Source organism: Trachypithecus francoisi, unplaced genomic scaffold (genome assembly GCF_009764315.1).
Source record: "Trachypithecus francoisi isolate TF-2019V2 unplaced genomic scaffold, Tfra_2.0 Lachesis_group8, whole genome shotgun sequence".
Taxonomy (NCBI): Eukaryota; Metazoa; Chordata; class Mammalia; order Primates; family Cercopithecidae; genus Trachypithecus; species Trachypithecus francoisi.
In genome coordinates, this window is record NW_022681473.1 from 10,917,540 (window position 1) to 10,935,215 (window position 17,676).

Below are 17,676 nucleotides of genomic sequence, written 5' to 3' on the forward strand. Positions count from 1 at the left end.
TGGGGATGGGAGCTGGCCACTGTGTGGACACGTGAGCATGCGCATCTGTCCATCCACACTTTCATGTACGACAGGCCTGTGTACAGGCACCACAGGTACATACAAGCTGGACTGATGTGAACATGAGCAAGCATGTGTGAGTGCTCTGAGGTGTGTACACCACACCTGTGCATGAAAATACATGTGTGTGTCTACATGTCTCAGGATGCATGTGAGCAGATAACTGACCAAGCCCAGAGTGGCTGCAGACAGAAGCCAGAGCCCCTCCAATCCTGATTCCCTTCCCCTGATCACCCCAAATCTCTGACCTATGTCTCAGCCCCATGCCCAACAGGGAGTTTTTCTCCTGTTAACTGAGAAAACTGCAACGGTAGCCGACTGCTGTCAATGTCTGCTGCCATGTTCCCGGTTCCCTCCAGCCACAGGAGAACAGCCAGCCCCTCCACACCCAGCCTCTCCCACCGGCAGCCATCCCTTTCCCTCTGGGGTCTCTGACCATTCCCTCTATCCTGGCTGCTGCCCATCACCAGTTAAACAAGCTTAGGCTTCTCCCAACTTAACAAAAATCAAAACAAACACATGCCAGGCTGCTGTATCTCCTTCCAAGGGCCACACTGGCCCTTTCTCCCCTTCGAAGCCAGACTTCATAAAGGAATTGTCTGCCTCCCCGTATCCACCTTCTAGCCTCACACATCTCCCCCACTGCACTCCGGCCCCTACCCCTTCTCCCCTTGGAACTGCTTTCACCAAGGACACTCATCACCTCCCTGTGCTGAATCCATAAGTCACTCTTCAGCCCTCCTCTTACTGGCCTTTCGGCAGATTTGGTCCTACTGGTCACTCTCTTCTTCCTTGGTTTCTGAGAGGCCACGTGTTTGCAGCTCCCTCCCACACACTGGCTACTCCTTCTCAGGCCCCTCTGGGGTATCCTGTAAATGCTGCAGTGTTCACTTTGCCTATCCTGCCCTGACCCCTTCTCTAAGGATCTGCATCCCCAGAATCTGCCAACTGAACAGTTCCATGACCCACCATCTCTGGTAGTGACCAACTAGACCAGAGGCCACTCCAGATCCAAATCTCATTGATCACAAGGGCACTCCAGATCCAAATCTCATTTATCACATACTCTTTCCTAGGCTAGGATTTGAGATCTTAGAGGTTCTTTTCCATCTCTTTGTCCTTGCCCTGGGAAGACAAGCTAGCATGAGGCTAGGCTGGCCCAGATGCAGATAGAGCAGAGGAGGCCAGTTGCAGCAAGAGAATAAGGCAGATGCACAGAGAAAAAGAGAACAAGAGACCACATGGGCCCAGATAAAAAGAGCTGGTGAGGCGACTTCCACTGGTTCTTAACGAATTCCAGGTCTCGGTTCCTCATCAGCCCTGGATGCGCTTTTTACCTTGGGATTCTATTAAATATCCCTGAATTCTCCAAATAAATTCCCCTTTCCGTTTAAGCTAACTTGATGGGCTGCTCCTTGTAACCAAACAGCTCCAAAAGCAGATCCTCTCCCTCTATCATCTCTTCAACACTGATGTTCCCCAGGAATCTTTCCTAGGACCCTCTTCCTGTAACATTCTTCCCCAGCACCGTCCAGGGGAAATAGAGTGTAAGCCACGTATGTAATTCCAAATCATCTAGTAGCCATTTTTAAAAAGCTAAAAGAAAACAGGTGAAATTAATTTTGAGTATATTATATAAATAATATAATAATATTTGTTTGGACCAATATCTTCAAATATTGCATTTCAGGATTAGTCAATATTAACATTATCAATTAGATATTTTATAACCTTAAATTCAGACTAAGTTTTCAAATTCTGGTGTGTATTTTCCACTAGCAGCATATTTCAGTTTGGACTAACTCAATTCAAGCACTCAGTAGTGGCTACTGGCTACCACATTGGACAACTCAGACATACTACAGGTCTTTAATTATCAGACACAGAGCTAATTACTCTCAAATCTGTATTTAGATATTTCAGAGACAGCTTAATAAATATGAAAGGGGTCGTATTATACCCCTGCTTCAACATTCTGGTGACTTCCCAATGGGATAAAATCTAAAGTCTTTCACAAGGCCTGCCATGACCAGGCCCAATCTGCCTCAACAGCTTTGGTTTTTAACACTCTCCACCTTGTACCCAGAAATCTAACCTCAACTGACTTTTTTCAGATCCTAGACTGCCTCTGCTCTTCACCATGTCCAGCGCTTGGCTTCTCCCCATCCAACTCCACAGCACTTGGCTCACGCCAACTCATCCTTAAGGCCTAGCTTGGATGGATTCCTCTGAAAAGCCTTCTGTGACCCCCTCCCCGCCCGCCCCAGAGCCTGGGTTGGGTACCTGCTTATCAGACAATGAACTATGATCACATTTGTGTCTTAGTGGGTGTTTCCCTGGAAGCAGACTCCAAGACAAGAATTTGAGTCCAAGTACCATAGATGATCTGGCAGGAGATCCTAGAAAGCATAAGTAGAGGAAGTCAGGGGTAAGTCAGGGAAAAGAATCAAGAGGCAAGAAGAAAAAGAATGAGAAGGGAAGAAGGGTCTCCTATCCCAGCCCATCTGTCACCCAGCCACGTGGGAAGCTGCTGGGACTGGCCATTTGTGATCATTTTGGATGCAGGACTCCCCCTTGCCAACCTGTAGGTAACCTGGGGCTGGCACCTAGGACCAGCCTTGTGCCACACTGCCCCCTGAGATCTGGCCCTTAAGCTGAAAGTGCTATGGGGTTGAATGAGGAGAAGCCACCTAGTTTCTATCTTGGAACCTGGTTTCTACCTATAGAGCTTCTACCTTGGAGCCTAGGATCAGCTGACAACAGAGCCAGCAATGCCTCCCCTTGGTTTGACTGGGTCTCAACCTGGAGGGAGAAGGACTAGGCTCAGGGAGGAACACTGACCCCGCCATGCCCCCATCTTTCGGCTGTCCAGAATTCAGAGCGGTTGCCAGGATGTCCTGGCCATGACTATTCCTGTGCTGCTTCGGGGTGCTTATTGCAAGGACATGCATGAAGGGAAGGGAAGACACCCAGGAAATGCTTTCCAGGTACACGGTCAGGACTCATGGTGAACTGGGATGTTGGTCAGGACAAACTGGCCACTCACAAGACCGGTTCTTCTTGCAATCCCCAAATCCCCATTCTGGATTCTTCCTCCTCTCCATTGCTGCTTATTCCTCTACAACCCCAGCTCCGCTTGCTTTTTCTACTCCCTCCCTTCTGTCTCTAAGCAGGGACTCCACCTGGCTCGATGCATGGAGATCCAATATGGAGCACCACTTTTGGGCAGAGTCCTCATGCTGTGTCAACTCACAGGTCACTGGCCTCATGTCCAGTCTTTAAATGGAAGTCTTTGGAGGAATTTCTAATTTCTGCACCATCCACCAGCCAGGATAATCAGGCCACAAGGCACAAAGCTCACAGTGTATCTCAGAATTCCTTACTCAGAATGTTGCGAGGGGCCTGGCTGACACTTGGAATCTGCTGGACTCCTCCCCAAGTCAATCATTTCAAACCCATGGTTAGGGCATGTGATCTAAGTAAGACTGTTTTATATGATCTGTAAATTATTTATTTGAAACGTCTCACAAAAGAATGAAAACCAAAATCACAGGTAGTCCCACACTTTAAATCCCATTTATATAATGGAATAAAGTTATACAAAATCAGGACTTCTCCCAGAAAATCTGGGATATATGATGGCTGCTGGCATGGTAGGAAGAACAATGGAGTCCAAAGAGTTGAGTTCCAGACTTGCTTGCTGTGTGATCATGGACAAATCCTTTGCCTGCTCTGGGCCTTGATCTCCTTATGTGTACAATGAGATGTTTTTACCTGAGTGATGGTGTTCAACTTAGATGGCATGTGGTTCTATGGCTCTGGGCCAATCAGAGATTCCCAGATTTGACCCTTTCTCAGTAAGTATGACCAGAATTTAAGTCTACATTCCAGTCAGCACAAGGAAGTGCAATTGTGAGGTTTCAGTAGCCCAGAAGTTTCCCCTAAGGGGCAGTTCCTAGCTCTGGAAATCACTTGCCATGCGAGTATGCCCATCCAGAAATTCTCCATGAGCCAGGAGGCTGCTGGGAATCCCTTGCCACTCAGATGATCCCAGGACCCAAACACAATTCAGGGCCCAGAGTCTCCAATGGAGGCTTTTCCAGACTCAGCCAGGCTCGGAGCTCGTCAGGCAGTCAGGAGGGAGCTCTTCTCCAAGGCGGGGTTGGCACAGGCTTAGAGAGGGAGGGTGCTTGTAGGGGCCCACCATCCCCTGCTGCCCTCAACACTCCACCCATTCCCCCATGAGGGCACCAGGTCCTAGCAGGAGACTGGCCCCACAGTCCCCAAGCTGTTTGTCCAGCTGTCCTCGCAACCCCAGACCACAGGACTCTTATGTATCTTGGCCTGGAGAATGTTGTCAGGCATCTGGATACCCACTGGGTCCCAGCCCAGAACCAACACCAGGTGGGAGGGGGAAGACTGGGTTGAGTTGCATCCCTTTCTGGGCCTCCCCTTTTCTCTTTTGTACAAATGAGCCCAGATAATTTCCAAAACCCTTTGGGCTGGGCAGTCTACACCTCAACAGCAGCAGTTAAGAACTCAGCTTTGAAGTTAGACAGAATAGGTTGGAACCAATCAAAGACTTCATGGATCTCAGGGTCCTGATGAATGATAAAAACCCTCCCAGCTTCATGCACAAGGCTGAAGTTTGCATAAACTACACAACATGAACAGGGCATCTCGACTTCTAACGAGAGAAGTTGGACATCAAACGACATCCCTTCAACAGCAAGACTTGGAGATTTCTGCCCCAAAGAATTGAGAAACATCCTTTCTTCTCATGACCCTTGGCATCGGCTCATTTGCATAGGACCTAGAGTGCTTTCTGTCAAATGATGGAACTCTAATCATCCATCACGTGTAGACACATGCCAAGAGAATGACGAAGCTAGGTGGAGGGGCAGTCAGCAGGAGCCAGGTTACCTAGAGGGACAGTTAGAGACCCAAAATGGAAACACATGATAAAGGGCAAGGAAGAGTCCAGCATGGTAAGCCAAGCTCAACAGTCAAGCTAGGACATAGTGGAGAAGGGTGTTAGAGCAGACACAGGAAGGTCAGTTTCCTGATTCAGCCACCCCAGTGGTGGAAGTGGCTGGGTGGGCCCAGGCTGGGGAAGAGCTGCAGGCCTTTGGAGGCCAGGTTATCCAGTTGTCCTCCAGCAGAACAAGGAGGAGGAGGATTTCTCTTCCTTGCCTTCCAAAACATTTTCTTCACAAAATGAGATCATGGGGGTTCCTGGGAATATTTTGATAGGAGTCATCTTTCCTTGACCAAGCAGGTATAAGATTGATTATTAAACACACAAACTCTGCAACATCTTTTTTTTTTTTTTTTTCCTTTTTTAATGAAGCCTCACTCTGTCACCCAAGCTGGAGTGCAGTGCTGTGATCTCAGCTCACTGCAACCTCCACCTCCCAGGTTCAAGCAATTCTTCTGCCTCAACCTCTTGGAGTAACTGGGATTACAGGTGCGCACCACCTAATTTTTGTATTTTTAGTAGAGATGGGGTTTCACCACGTTAGTCAGGATGGTCTCGAACTCCTGACCTTGTGATCTGCCTGCCTCGGCCTCCCAAAGTGCTGGGATTATAAGCATGAGCCACTGTGCCCGGCCTGCAACATCTTTTAAGGTAGCGTTTCTCAATCTCAGCACCACTGACATTTGGGGGTCTAGATAATTCTTTGTTGTGGGAGCCTGTCCTGTGCATTGCAGGATATTCAGCGGCATCCCTAACCTCTACCCGCTAAAAACCAGTAGCACCACAACCATCCCGAGTTGTGACAACCAAAAATATCTCCAGACATTGCCAAGTGTCCCCTGGGGGGCAAAATCACCCCCAGTCAAAAATCACTCTTCTTCGGATAAGATGTACTTAGACACATTTTCTTTCTAAAATCAATGTGATAGTCTCACCTTTTCACCAGAAACAAGTAAGAAGAGTCAGTAACCACTGAATTACAGAGCATCTGAGCTACTTTAAGCTTCTTATCTATATTAGTTCATTTAATGCTCCAAAAACTCAAGGCAGCAAACATAGCTATTATCCCCATCTTGCAAATGAGGACACTGAGGTACACAGGAGTTTAGTCACTTGCCCCTGGTTCCACAGCCAATAAGTGTGGCGTGAGGGTGTGGGTCCAAGTAGACTGACTCGAGTCCATGTTTTATATAATATGAATTGCACAAGTTAATAACGAGAAGCTGCTACCTACTGTCTCTCAGTGTCCCCAATCTGGGATCCAACCAACTGGATCCCATGGAAGCCCATCCAATCAGAGCTCCACACTTCCCTGATCACATGTGACTCAGGAGCCAAAACTCTGTTGGAGGAATTCATGTCATTGAATTCATATCATCTTAGAGTTGTGGCTAAAAATACAGTAAGTTCATGCTCATTGTTTTAAAAAATAACACTATGGCTGGGCGCAGTGGGTTACTCCTATAATCCCAGCAATTTGGAAGGCTGAGGCAGGTGCATTGCTTGAGCCTAGGAGTTCAAGACCAGCCTGGGCAACATGGCAAAACCACATCTCTTAAAAATAAATACATAAATAAATACATGTGTACTGGTGCACACATGTAGTTCTAGCTACTCAGGAAGCTGAACTGGGAAGATCACCTGAGACCAGGGAGGTCAAGGCTGCAGTATGCCAAGACTGTGCCACTGTACTCCAGCCTGGATGACAGAGTGAGACCCTATCTCAAAAATAAAGCAAAGAGGCCAGTCGTGGTGGCTCACGCCTGTAATCCCAGCATTTTGGGAGGCCGAGGGGGGCAGATCAGCTGAAGTCAGGAGTTTGAGACCAGCCTGGCCAACATGGCGAAACCTCATCTCTACTAAAAATAACAAAAATTAGCCGTGCGTGGTAGCACATGCCTGTAATCCCAGCTACTCAGGAGGCTGAGGCACAAGAATCACTTGAACCTGGGAGGTGGAGGCTGCAGTGAACTGAGATTGCATCATTGCACTCCAGCTGGGCAACAGAGTGAGACTGTGTCAGAAAAGAAAAGAAAAGAAAAAAAGAAAAGAAAAGAAAAGAAAAGAAAAGAAAAGAAAAGAAAAGAGAAAAGAAAAGAAAAGAAAAGAAAAGAAAGAAAAGAAAAGAGAAAAGAAAAGAAAAGGAGGTGAGGGGAGGGGAGATTGCACCATTGCACTCCAGCCTGGGCAACAGAGTGAGACTGTGTCAGAAAAGAAAAGAAAAAAAGAAAAGAGAAATGAAAAGAAAAGGAAAGAGACACTTTGGACAGAAGACAATATGACTAGGGGAAAATCCAAAGCTTGGAGGGGCCAGAAGAGCCACTGCAGAACTACCCTACGTTGTGTATGACATTGGTCTTAGGTCCCACTCCAAAAGCAGCCTCTAACCTCTGTTGTTTCTTCCAACTGAACAAGCCCGTGGTTCTATAGGACGTGAGCTGTCCCCAGAACAACGACTGGGGTTGTCACATTTAGCAAATAAGGATACAGGGTGCCCAGTCAAATTTGCATTTCAAATCAATGAAGAATTTTTTAGTATAAGTATGTCCCATGCAATATTAGAGACATTACTCATACTTTTAAAAATTCTTCATTGACCTAAAATGCAAATTTGATTGGGCACCCTGTAATTTCCCTGGCAACCCTTCCCAAAGGCAGACTATTTGGATCTCATCCACTAAAAAGGGCAGAAACTCCTCAAGAGGCCACCACACTTCCCAGAGCCCAGTCTCATTCTTAAAAGGAAGACAAATAGATCCAATAGATCCCACCCTGGCTCCTCCTACCCCCAGATGCCCAGATGCCCCCCCATACACCCCTCTCCCCACTCCTGCTTCAGTCCACCCTCTCCTGCCCTTTATAACCACTTGGAGAAATTCCACTGACACAAGGAATCCTTGGAGGGTTAATCCTTCTGATACCAAGTCACACTTTAACTCATTCCCTCCAGGTCAAGGATTAAAAGCTGCCCATACAAGGGTCAGGCCTCCAGCAGACCCTGAAAGCTGAGCTGCCCTGACCCCCAAAGTGAGGAGAAGCTGCAAGGGAAAAGGGAGGGACAGATCAGGGAGACCGGGGAAGAAGGAGGAGCAGCCAAGGAGGCTGCTGTCCCCCCACAGAGCAGCTCGGACTCAGCTCCCGGAGCAACTCAGCTGCGGAGGCAACGGCAGTGCTGCTCCTCCAGCAGAGGACGGCAGGCAGGCAGAGAGGCAGAGGTCCTGGGATCGGAAGGCCTCAGCCCCCAGCCGCTGGGCTGGGTCTGGCCCAATGGCCTTTAATGACCTCCTGCAGCAGGTGGGGGGTGTCGGCCGCTTCCAGCAGATCCAGGTCACCCTGGTGGTCCTCCCCCTGCTCCTGATGGCTTCTCACAACACTGTGCAGAACTTCACCGCTGCCATCCCTACCCACCACTGCCGCCCACCTGCCAACGCCAACCTCAGCAAGGATGGGGGGCTGGAGGCCTGGCTGCCCCGGGACAGGCAGGGGCAGCCTGAGTCCTGCCTCCGCTTCACCTCCCCGCAGTGGGGACCGTCCTTTCCCAATGGCACAGAAGCCAATGGCACGGGGACCACAGAGCCCTGCACCGATGGCTGGGTCTATGACAACAGCACCTTCCCATCTACCATCGTGACTGAGGTGAGGACCTGGGGCTCCCCATCCAGGGGCCAAGATGGGAAGATGGGGGCCTTTGTTAAAAAAAAAAATGTACGTGGAGAAGTTAACTGCTGAGTTTTTTAATTGCTGAGTTAAAAAGAAAAACGCTCTCAGCTGTCAGGATCAGAGAAGCAAAGGGCAAAGTGCCAGAGGAAGAGGGTGACATGGACCCCAGAGGACCAGCTGAAGGAGGGGAAGGGGATTCTCTGAAGCCAGGCTCATCCCTGCCTGACCCTTGCTCCTCTCCCCACAGTGGGACCTCGTGTGCTCTCACAGGGCCTTACGCCAGCTGGCCCAGTCCTTGTACATGGTGGGGGTGCTGCTCGGAGCCATGGTGTTCGGCTACCTTGCAGACAGGTCAGTCCTGGGTAGGGTCAAGGGGCTGGGCTGGGATTAGGGGCTCAGCTGGGCTCAGGGGGTCTAGGTGGGAGCTTGGCATTGCCAGCCGGGGCTGGTTTGAGAATCTACAGCACCAGTCTCATAATACCACAGAGGTCCTCAAAATACCCCAGCCTAGGCATGATCCAGGGTGAGCCCTCCTCTCCTGGCTCAGCCTGGCCCCCATCAGTCTCCAGGGCCCTGTTACAGGTCTCCCCTCCTCCCACAGGCTAGGCCGCCGGAAGGTACTGATCTTGAACTACCTGCAGACAGCTGTGTCAGGGACCTGTGCAGCCTTCGCACCCAACTTCCCCATCTACTGCGCCTTCCGGCTCCTCTCGGGCATGTCTCTGGCTGGCATCGCCCTCAACTGCATGACACTGAGTGAGAGACACTTACCAGCCCACTCCCCTCTGGCCACCCAGCCCAGCAACCCCTTTCCAGCCTCCCCTCCCGGCCTGCCCCTCCTGAGCCCTGCCTGCCCTCCAGCTTCTCTCTTGGGTCTCACCTTCCTGCCAATAGAACAACCTTTTTCTCAGGCTCATGCCACCCTGACCCCTCATTTAAAAACAGGATTGCGAACTCCATTGTTAGAGCCAGCAGATCACGCAAGAGGCCAAGCAGGCCAGGTGCAGGAGGCATTAGGGAATGGTGAGAACTGTATTCAAAGGAGAGACACATTCATCCAGAGACACCCCAGGCACACAGCTGCTCCAGGCAGGAGATCCTAGGGTTGTCATAGCTTCCCCCTCCTCTTTGATTAATGTAAAATATCCCAGTGTTTTTAATGTTTGCAATTAACTCTAATAATAAACATAGGGTGAGGCGGCATCGTGCAGACAAGACGCGTCCATGGACTGAGTGTGGTCTCTCCATGGGCCATGGATGTGCATCCTCTGATAGATAAACCCCCCCTGACCCCATGTTTCTCAAATGAGGAATCTGAGGCTGAGAAGAAGGGAAAGGATTTACCCAAGGTCATTCCTCAACCACAGAAGGAAATCCAAGGATTTGGGATTCTCTGGGCTAGAGGAATTAACCGGGACTGGGCTAGAACCTGGGCAAGACACCTAAGAAATCCAGCCCCCAAGTCCAGCCTAAGTATCCAAGTCCCTGTCCCAGCAGCCCAATGGGGAGCCCACCTGGACAGGAGGTAGGCCTCTCCAAACCACACCAGAGAGGTGGTCCCACTCCTACCTCAAGACTCCAGGATGCAGAAGAGCCACTGCCTCCTCCAAGCTGCTCTGGCCAGTGAGAGTGGAATCCAGTCCACAGCTGAGGAAGACCAGAAGAATGGTTGCTGTTGAAGACAGACCGAGTGGCCAGAGGTGCTCTCAATGGAGAAGGAACTCTAGTCAGGAGAATGGGTTGAGGAGGAGCAGGAAAAACAAAAAAGTCAAGAATGTGGAGGGGGCAGTTCCCGGATATTCTGAACCCAACTCCCCATCCATACCTCCACTGAAATTGCCCCACTCCCATCACCCCGGCACTCAACTTACTCGATGCATTTTCCACTGAGCCTTGGGACAGGCCAAGGTTTGGATGGAGGGAGGGTCTTTACTAGCCCAGTAGCCCAGGTAGTTGCAGCATCCTGTCTTAACCCTCTTTCCAGATGTGGAGTGGATGCCCATCCACACACGGGCCTGCGTGGGCACCTTGATTGGCTATGTCTACAGCCTGGGCCAGTTCCTCCTGGCCGGCGTGGCCTATGCTGTTCCCCACTGGCGCTACCTGCAGCTGCTGGTCTCTGTGCCTTTTTTTGCCTTCTTCATCTACTCCTGGTGCGTGGGGCCTAGGGTAGGACATGGTTGCCACAGGAGCCCAGAGGGCTGTAAGGGACAGGGCATCTCCCAGAGCTCAGCACACATCCCATCCCAGAAATGTAGAGAAAGTCAAACCCAATACAATGCCTCTGTGTGGCAGACAGGGAGACCAAGGCTGCGGGGAGAAGGCTTTGCCCCAGGATATCCAATTCTCTGGCTTCCCCCACTCAGTCAGCCTGCCTGCTCTGCTCCCCCTACCAGCAACCAAGAGCTGAGCTTCTGGATTGGGAAATATGTCATTACCAAGCTGGGCACTGCCTCGTGGTCCTACAGAGAGGGATTTGGCAAGGCCCCCGGGTTCCCAACCTTACATAAAATCCCATCGCAGGCCCCTGGAAAGACCAGCCCCAGCCCCCCACCCAGCTGACTGGAACTGAAGACATGCTGACACCCACCCCCACCCCTGCTCCCAGGTTCTTCATCGAGTCGGCCCGCTGGCACTCCTCCTCCGGTAGGCTGGACCTCACCCTGAGGGCCCTGCAGAGAGTCGCCCGGATCAATGGGAAGCGGGAAGAAGGAGCCAAGTTGAGTATGGAGGTGAGATCCCCTGAGACTTCCCATGATAACCTCCCAGGGCTTCATCCTCAAACCCCAAACCCAGGGCCCAGGGAACTCCCCTGAATAAGGGATTAGGGAGGAGCTCCTTGGGAAGATCCCAGGCCCTGAGCTCTGCCGGTCCCAGCAGGTACTCCGGGCCAGTCTGCAGAAGGAGCTGACCATGGGCAAAGGCCAGGCATCGGCCATGGAGCTGCTGCGCTGCCCCACCCTCCGCCACCTCTTCCTCTGCCTCTCCATGCTGTGGTAGGCCCAGAAAGACAGACAGACTGAGACAAAAGGCTGGCTGGGGCGGGAGGAGACACAATGGGTGGAAGAGGCCAGACAAGAGGGCAGGAAGGTCAGCAGACCTGCTGTGAGAAGCAGTAACCCCACACTAGGGATCACCTTTAGGAACCAAATGCCCCCCAGCCTCGACTCAGTCCCAGTCTCCACACAGGACACCAGTCTCCCCATCTTGTCTTTTCACTAGCCCTGTTCCAATATGGAGACACCTCATCAGGACCAATGGGCTCCAGAGTCAATAGACTTACATCATGAAGGCAGAGACCAGTCTGGCTTGCAAAATATTCATAGATTTTACTGGCTTGATGGTGCCTGCCGGAAACACAGGCACAGGCAACAAGATGACTAAAACTCATCTCCAAAGAACACTTTGGCCAAGGCCAAAGAAAATCTTCCTTTCCCTTTGCAACACTCCCCATTATCCTTCCTTCCCATCACCATAGCAATCCCATGACAGTTAAGGGAAACATGATCAGAAGGAACAATCCTGCCAATGAATTATTTGCTTCCAATTTGGGATTTATTCTGAGTCATGGGCTCTAGCCAATAATCTTGAGCTTCATTTTTCGGGCTCTTGACATCTTCAAAAGCACAACACTCATCCCAGGAACATGGACAGGTCCCAGAAGGCTCCGTACTCTCCCAGCTGCCTTGGCCCTGAAGATGGCTTGGATATCCACCTGCCCTCCCTCAGCCCAGCATCAACTGATAAGATGAGAACTAAACCTATGTAAATCCTACACAGCAACTAAGTGAAAATTCCCCCAATTAACTGGGACCCTAGTTATCAGAAGATTGAGAAATTTGGAGTATTAGAGGACTACCTCAATACTTAAACCCTGCAGTTTGATTATATGGTTAAATGAAGAAATATTAGCCAAGACAGATTCCAGCTCCTTAAGCAGGGTACCCAATGCAGCTCCCCCGCTTTTGAAAGAGTACCCCACTTTAAGCCTCCCTAACAAACTCTATACCCCTCTCTTCTCTCTGCTAGGTTTGCCACTAGCTTTGCATACTATGGGCTGGTCATGGACCTACAGGGCTTTGGAGTCAGCATCTACCTAATCCAGGTGATCTTTGGTGCTGTGGACCTACCTGCCAAGCTTGTGGGCTTCCTTGTCATCAACTCCCTGGGTCGCCGGCCTGCCCAGATGGCCGCACTGCTGCTGGCAGGCATCTGCATCCTGCTCAATGGGGTGGTACCCCAGGGTGAGCACCCATGAGCACCTTGGCCCCTTCTCCTCAGCCCCATCCCCACACATAACCCAACCTCTCAGAAGGGAGGGGGCCAATTCCTCCTAGCCTCCACTCCCAAGCTCCAGCTATCCCCCTTCTTTCTCTCTAGACCAGTCCATTATCCGAACCTCTCTTGCTGTGCTGGGGAAGGGTTGTCTGGCTGCCTCCTTCAACTGCATCTTCCTGTACACTGGGGAACTGTATCCCACAATGATCCGGTGAGTGGGAGCCTAACAGGAGAATGACAGCCTTTCCTTGGGGAAAGACATTCTCCTGTGCACAGGTCGGACCCCAGAGCTAAATCAAGTACATCCCAGCCCAAAGGCCCCTCCCAGCACTCACCATTGCAAGGCACATCGTAGCTACTCAGTATACACCTCATGGCCTAGCTAACACAAGTGTTACTATCCTCTAAGCCCTTACTGGACCCTAGAAGAAGATCTCAAAAGTAACCACCAATTGGCGCAGGGTAAGGAACCAAGAAGGCACATTTCAGAGGCAACAAATTGAAGTCCTCCCTTAATCTCCAAAACACAAATTAGAAGCTGCCACCAAACCTACATTCTGTCTATAAACCAAGTGATACATCTGAAAGCAAAGACCACAAACGTGAAAGCAATTTCCTATCTCAGGATTCACTCCTGATAATATCCCAGCAGTAGGAATAAATATAGTATTGCTCATTTGAGTCCTAAGATGGGGAGCAGTATTTTTGCATTAAGAAACAAGAATGGCGGCCGGGCATGGTGGCTCATGCCTATAATCCCAACACTTTGGGAGGCCGAGGCAGGCAGATCATGAGGTCAAGAGATCGAGACCATCCTGGCCAACCAACATGGTGAAACTCCGTCTCTACTAAAAATACAAAAATTAGCTGGGCGTAGTGGTGCACACCTGTAGTCCCAGCTACTCGGGAGGCTGAGGCAGGAGAATCGCTTCATCCCGGGAGGTGGAGGTTGCAGTAAGCTGAGATTGTGCCACTGCACTCCAGCCCCAGCAACAGAGCGAGACTCTGTTTCAAAAAAGAAAAGAAAAGAAACAAGAATGGGATGCAAAATTTACATGAGATGTCAAAGAAATGTCAGGCTTCCCTGGGCTAGTTGGAGTGGGCCTGTAAAGTCTGCAGAGTGGAACCCTGAGGGTCATGGTCTTGTGCCCTTATCAGATTTCAGATGAAAGAGCAATAATCCAAAGCACTCACTATGTACCAGGCAGTGTCTTAAACTTTTCACAAACATTAATTCATTTAATCTGCATAACAAGCCATTGTGGTAGGCACTATTATTATTCCCATTTACAAACATGAAAGCTGAGGCAAAGAGAAGTTAAGTGACTTCTCCAAGATCACACAGCTAACAAATGGTGAAGCACGCATTTGAACCCCAAGCAGCATGTCTCCTGAGTCAATGTTTTTAACCTCTTATCTCATGAATAATGTTCTTAACATGCAGATTCCAGCTCCCTCCCACTAGGGATTCTAATCCAATAGGTGTATGTTGGCTTGTTGCAACTATAACACAATTCCTCCAGGTGATCTGAGAACCGTAGTGTAACACAACTGGATCATTTGACATCAGAAACTGAAGCCCAGGGAGGGAAAGGGGCTTGCCCAAAGTCACACAGCAAGTTAAGGGCAGAGGCAAAATTCAATCTTAAGTCTCCTTATTCCTTGGCCAGAACCCTTTCCAACTTCTCTTTTGAAAAAGATCACCAACAGCTGTGGTGGGGGAGGACCATTTGAGCCCAGGAGTTTAAGACCAGCCCTGGCAACGCAGAGACCCTATCTCTACAAAAAAAAAAAAATCGCCAAATGGGTTTGCTAATTAAATGGGGAACGGAGGAGGTACTGGGAGTGTCCTGGGGGCTGAGCCTGAGCTGCCATCCTCCAAATGGGACCAGAGCCTGGGCATTCACGCCAGAACTCTAACCAACACCCATCCGCTGCGGGCCCTGCAGGCAGACAGGCATGGGGATCGGTAGCACCATGGCCCGAGTGGGCAGCATCGTGAGCCCGCTGGTGAGCATGACCGCCGAGCTCTACCCCTCCGTGCCTCTCTTCATCTACGGTGCCGTTCCCGTGGCCGCCAGCGCTGTCACTGTCCTCTTGCCAGAGACCCTGGGCCAGCCACTGCCAGACACGGTGCAGGACCTGGAGAGCAGGTGCGCCCCCACCCAAAAAGGAGCAGGGATATATCCCAGGTCACACATGCAGGGTGAGGTGGCATGGAGACTCAAGCCCAGGCTTCCTCTTCTAGCCCAAAGCTCTGTGTCCCTTTGTCCCCATTTGCCTGAGCTTCTCCTAGAATCCTTCCTGGGGATCCCAGCTCCGGGGAGCAGTAGGTGTTTGGGGCAGAGAGCAGGTGGCCAGGCACAGCTGAGTGGAGATCCCACGGGAGCCCCCATCTCCTGGCCCTGGCCTGGAGTCTACATACCCAGAGTGCCATTCCTCTGCCCCCTGCAGGAAAGGGAAATGGACGCGACAGCAACAAGAGCACCAGAAGTATATGGTCCCGCTGCAGGCCTCAGCACAAGAGAAGAATGGACTCTGAGGACTGAGAAGGGGCCTTACAGAACCCTAAAGGGAGGGAAGGTCCTACACGTCTCGGGCCACCCACACAAGGAGGAGGAAGAGGAAATGGTGACCCAAGTCCAGGGCCTGTGGTTCAGGAAAGCACCTTCCCAGGGGTCCACCTCCCTTTATAATCCCCACCAAAACCACATCATTAAAAGGTTTGACTGCATACCATCTCTCCATGTCTCTCTTGTCTCAAATGGAATGGCCACTCCATTTTAGTCAGCTTCCAGCCCCAGAGGCCATACAGTCCCCCCTCCCACCCACTCCATCCCCAGGATTTTCCAAACCATCCTAGACAATTAGAAAAGACTCTTGGCCGGGCGCGGTGGCTCACGCCTGTAATCCCAGCACTTTGGGAGGCCGAGACGGGCGGATCACGAGGTCAGGAGATCGAGACCATCCTGACTAACAGGGTGAAACCCTGTCTCTACTAAAAATACAAAAATTAGCCGGGCGCGGTGGCAGGCGCCTGTAGTCCCAGCTACACGGGAGGCTGAGGCAGGAGAATGGCGTGAACCCGGGAGGCGGAGCTTGCAGTGAGTGGAGATCGCGCCACCGTACTCCAGCCTGGGCGATAGAGCGAGACTCCGTCTCAAAAAAAAAAAAAAAAAAAAAAAAAAGAAAAGACTCTTGCCTTTGCCCCTCTGTATCCCTCCTTTCCTCCCTCTTCCCTGCCCCATCCTCTAACCTATTCAAATATTTCTGTGAGATTTAGCTAAATATCTAATGCTCCTCCCTTCCCTGTCAGGCTAGAAATTGACAAGAGCTGAAATGACTGGCTGAAATGAAAGCAGCCAATCAGAGGCTTTATTTCAAGCTCCTCCCCCTCTGTGAGAGCAGGTGGGAACCTCTGACAGCAAAGGAGAAGAAAAAGGACAACAGCTGGCCAGGTGTGGTGGCTCACATCTGTAATCCTAGCATGCTGGGAGGCCGAGGTGGGTGGATCACTTAAGCCCAGGAGTTCAAGACCAGCCTGGGCAACATAGCGAGACCCTGCCTCTATTAAAAACAACAACAACAACAACAACAACAGCTGCGACTTCAGGAAGTTGGCCCCTCTATCAGCATGGTCAGGATGATGGAATCTCTAGATTCCAACAGGGTCTGGACTCAAAACCCGCTCCGCTCTAGATTAGCCTGCTAGCTAACCTAATCCTGCCTGCTGCACTACCTGAGCTCTCTTGGTTGCTCTGCCTCCTGTGGGCTCTGGGCTGGTGGAGGGAAGAGAAGAGGGAAGGGGTTGTGGGGAACACTAACTATGTGCCAGGCACTGTCCTAAACCATTTGCCTATATTAACTCATTTACTCCTCCCAGCAACCCTTGGAGATTACTACAATCATTCCCTGTTTTACAGATAAGAAAATCAAGACACAGAGAGGTTAAGTAACCTGTCCAGTTCATACAGCTGGTACATTGTGGAGTCAGGATTAGAATTCAGACAATCTGGCACCAGGATGTGTGCGCCTGACCCTTCTGCTGCCAGGAGCTGTGAGGCACTGAAACTTTAGCCTCTTTCACCCCCAGGACCCTTCTCCTCCTTCCTTCGGGGCTGAAAAGGACGAGTAGGAGAAGAAGGGAGATGATCATGGGAGGAACCATGTGAAATGAGTTAGGGGTAAGGCAATTTAAGGGTTAAGGTCAGGAAAAGACCAGGATGTCCAGCACCTGTGTCCTCAAAGGAGCTCACTTCAGGGAAGCCTGGGGCAGCCCTATTCTCACCTGCAGGTGGCAGGAGTGAGGCCTGCCACGCCCTGCCATAAATGCTCACTGGCACTCTGCCTGGAACCCTATCCCCAGTAGCCAGCCTGGCCCCCAGGGCCAGCCCCTTATCCCCGGGGGAAAGTCCACGTTCCTTGAGCTGTACACACTGCCTTGCAGGTAGGACCCCAGGGGCTCGGGTTGAGTTAGGGCAATCTGGAAAGAGGGGTTGGCCTGAAGATCCCCTGAAAAAAAACCACACAGCCCAGGGGGAGCTCACAGCAACTCAGACAACAGGACTCTCCAGGGCAAATCTGGGCACAGCAGAAATCACCACAACCCACCTCACCTCCTGGAACATCTGGAGCCTTGGTGTTCCCCCTTGGTGCTGAAACTCCTCATGCTCCCATTGGTTGCTTGAGGGTCACCAGCC

At 50.9% G+C, this 17,676-nt stretch overlaps 1 protein-coding gene across 2 annotated transcripts; it reads left to right on the forward strand.

The window, feature by feature from the left end:
• The first annotated feature begins 7,977 nt into the window (after nt 1–7,977).
• SLC22A6 (solute carrier family 22 member 6) lies at nt 7,978–15,715 on the forward strand. 2 transcript variants are annotated; one of them, XM_033205573.1, is made up of 10 exons: nt 7,978–8,674; nt 8,946–9,049; nt 9,300–9,454; nt 10,683–10,851; nt 11,307–11,430; nt 11,576–11,694; nt 12,728–12,942; nt 13,079–13,187; nt 14,926–15,129; nt 15,431–15,715. In XM_033205573.1, the coding sequence occupies exons 1-10, from the start codon at nt 8,306–8,308 to the stop codon at nt 15,516–15,518; spliced, it is 1,656 nt and encodes a 551-aa protein (XP_033061464.1). In that variant the 5' UTR covers nt 7,978–8,305; the 3' UTR covers nt 15,519–15,715. The 2 variants fall into 2 exon arrangements, with proteins under 2 accessions (XP_033061464.1, XP_033061465.1); XM_033205574.1 differs by having other exon boundaries at nt 8,013–8,674; nt 11,579–11,694.
• Nucleotides 15,716–17,676: the final 1,961 nt, after the last annotated feature.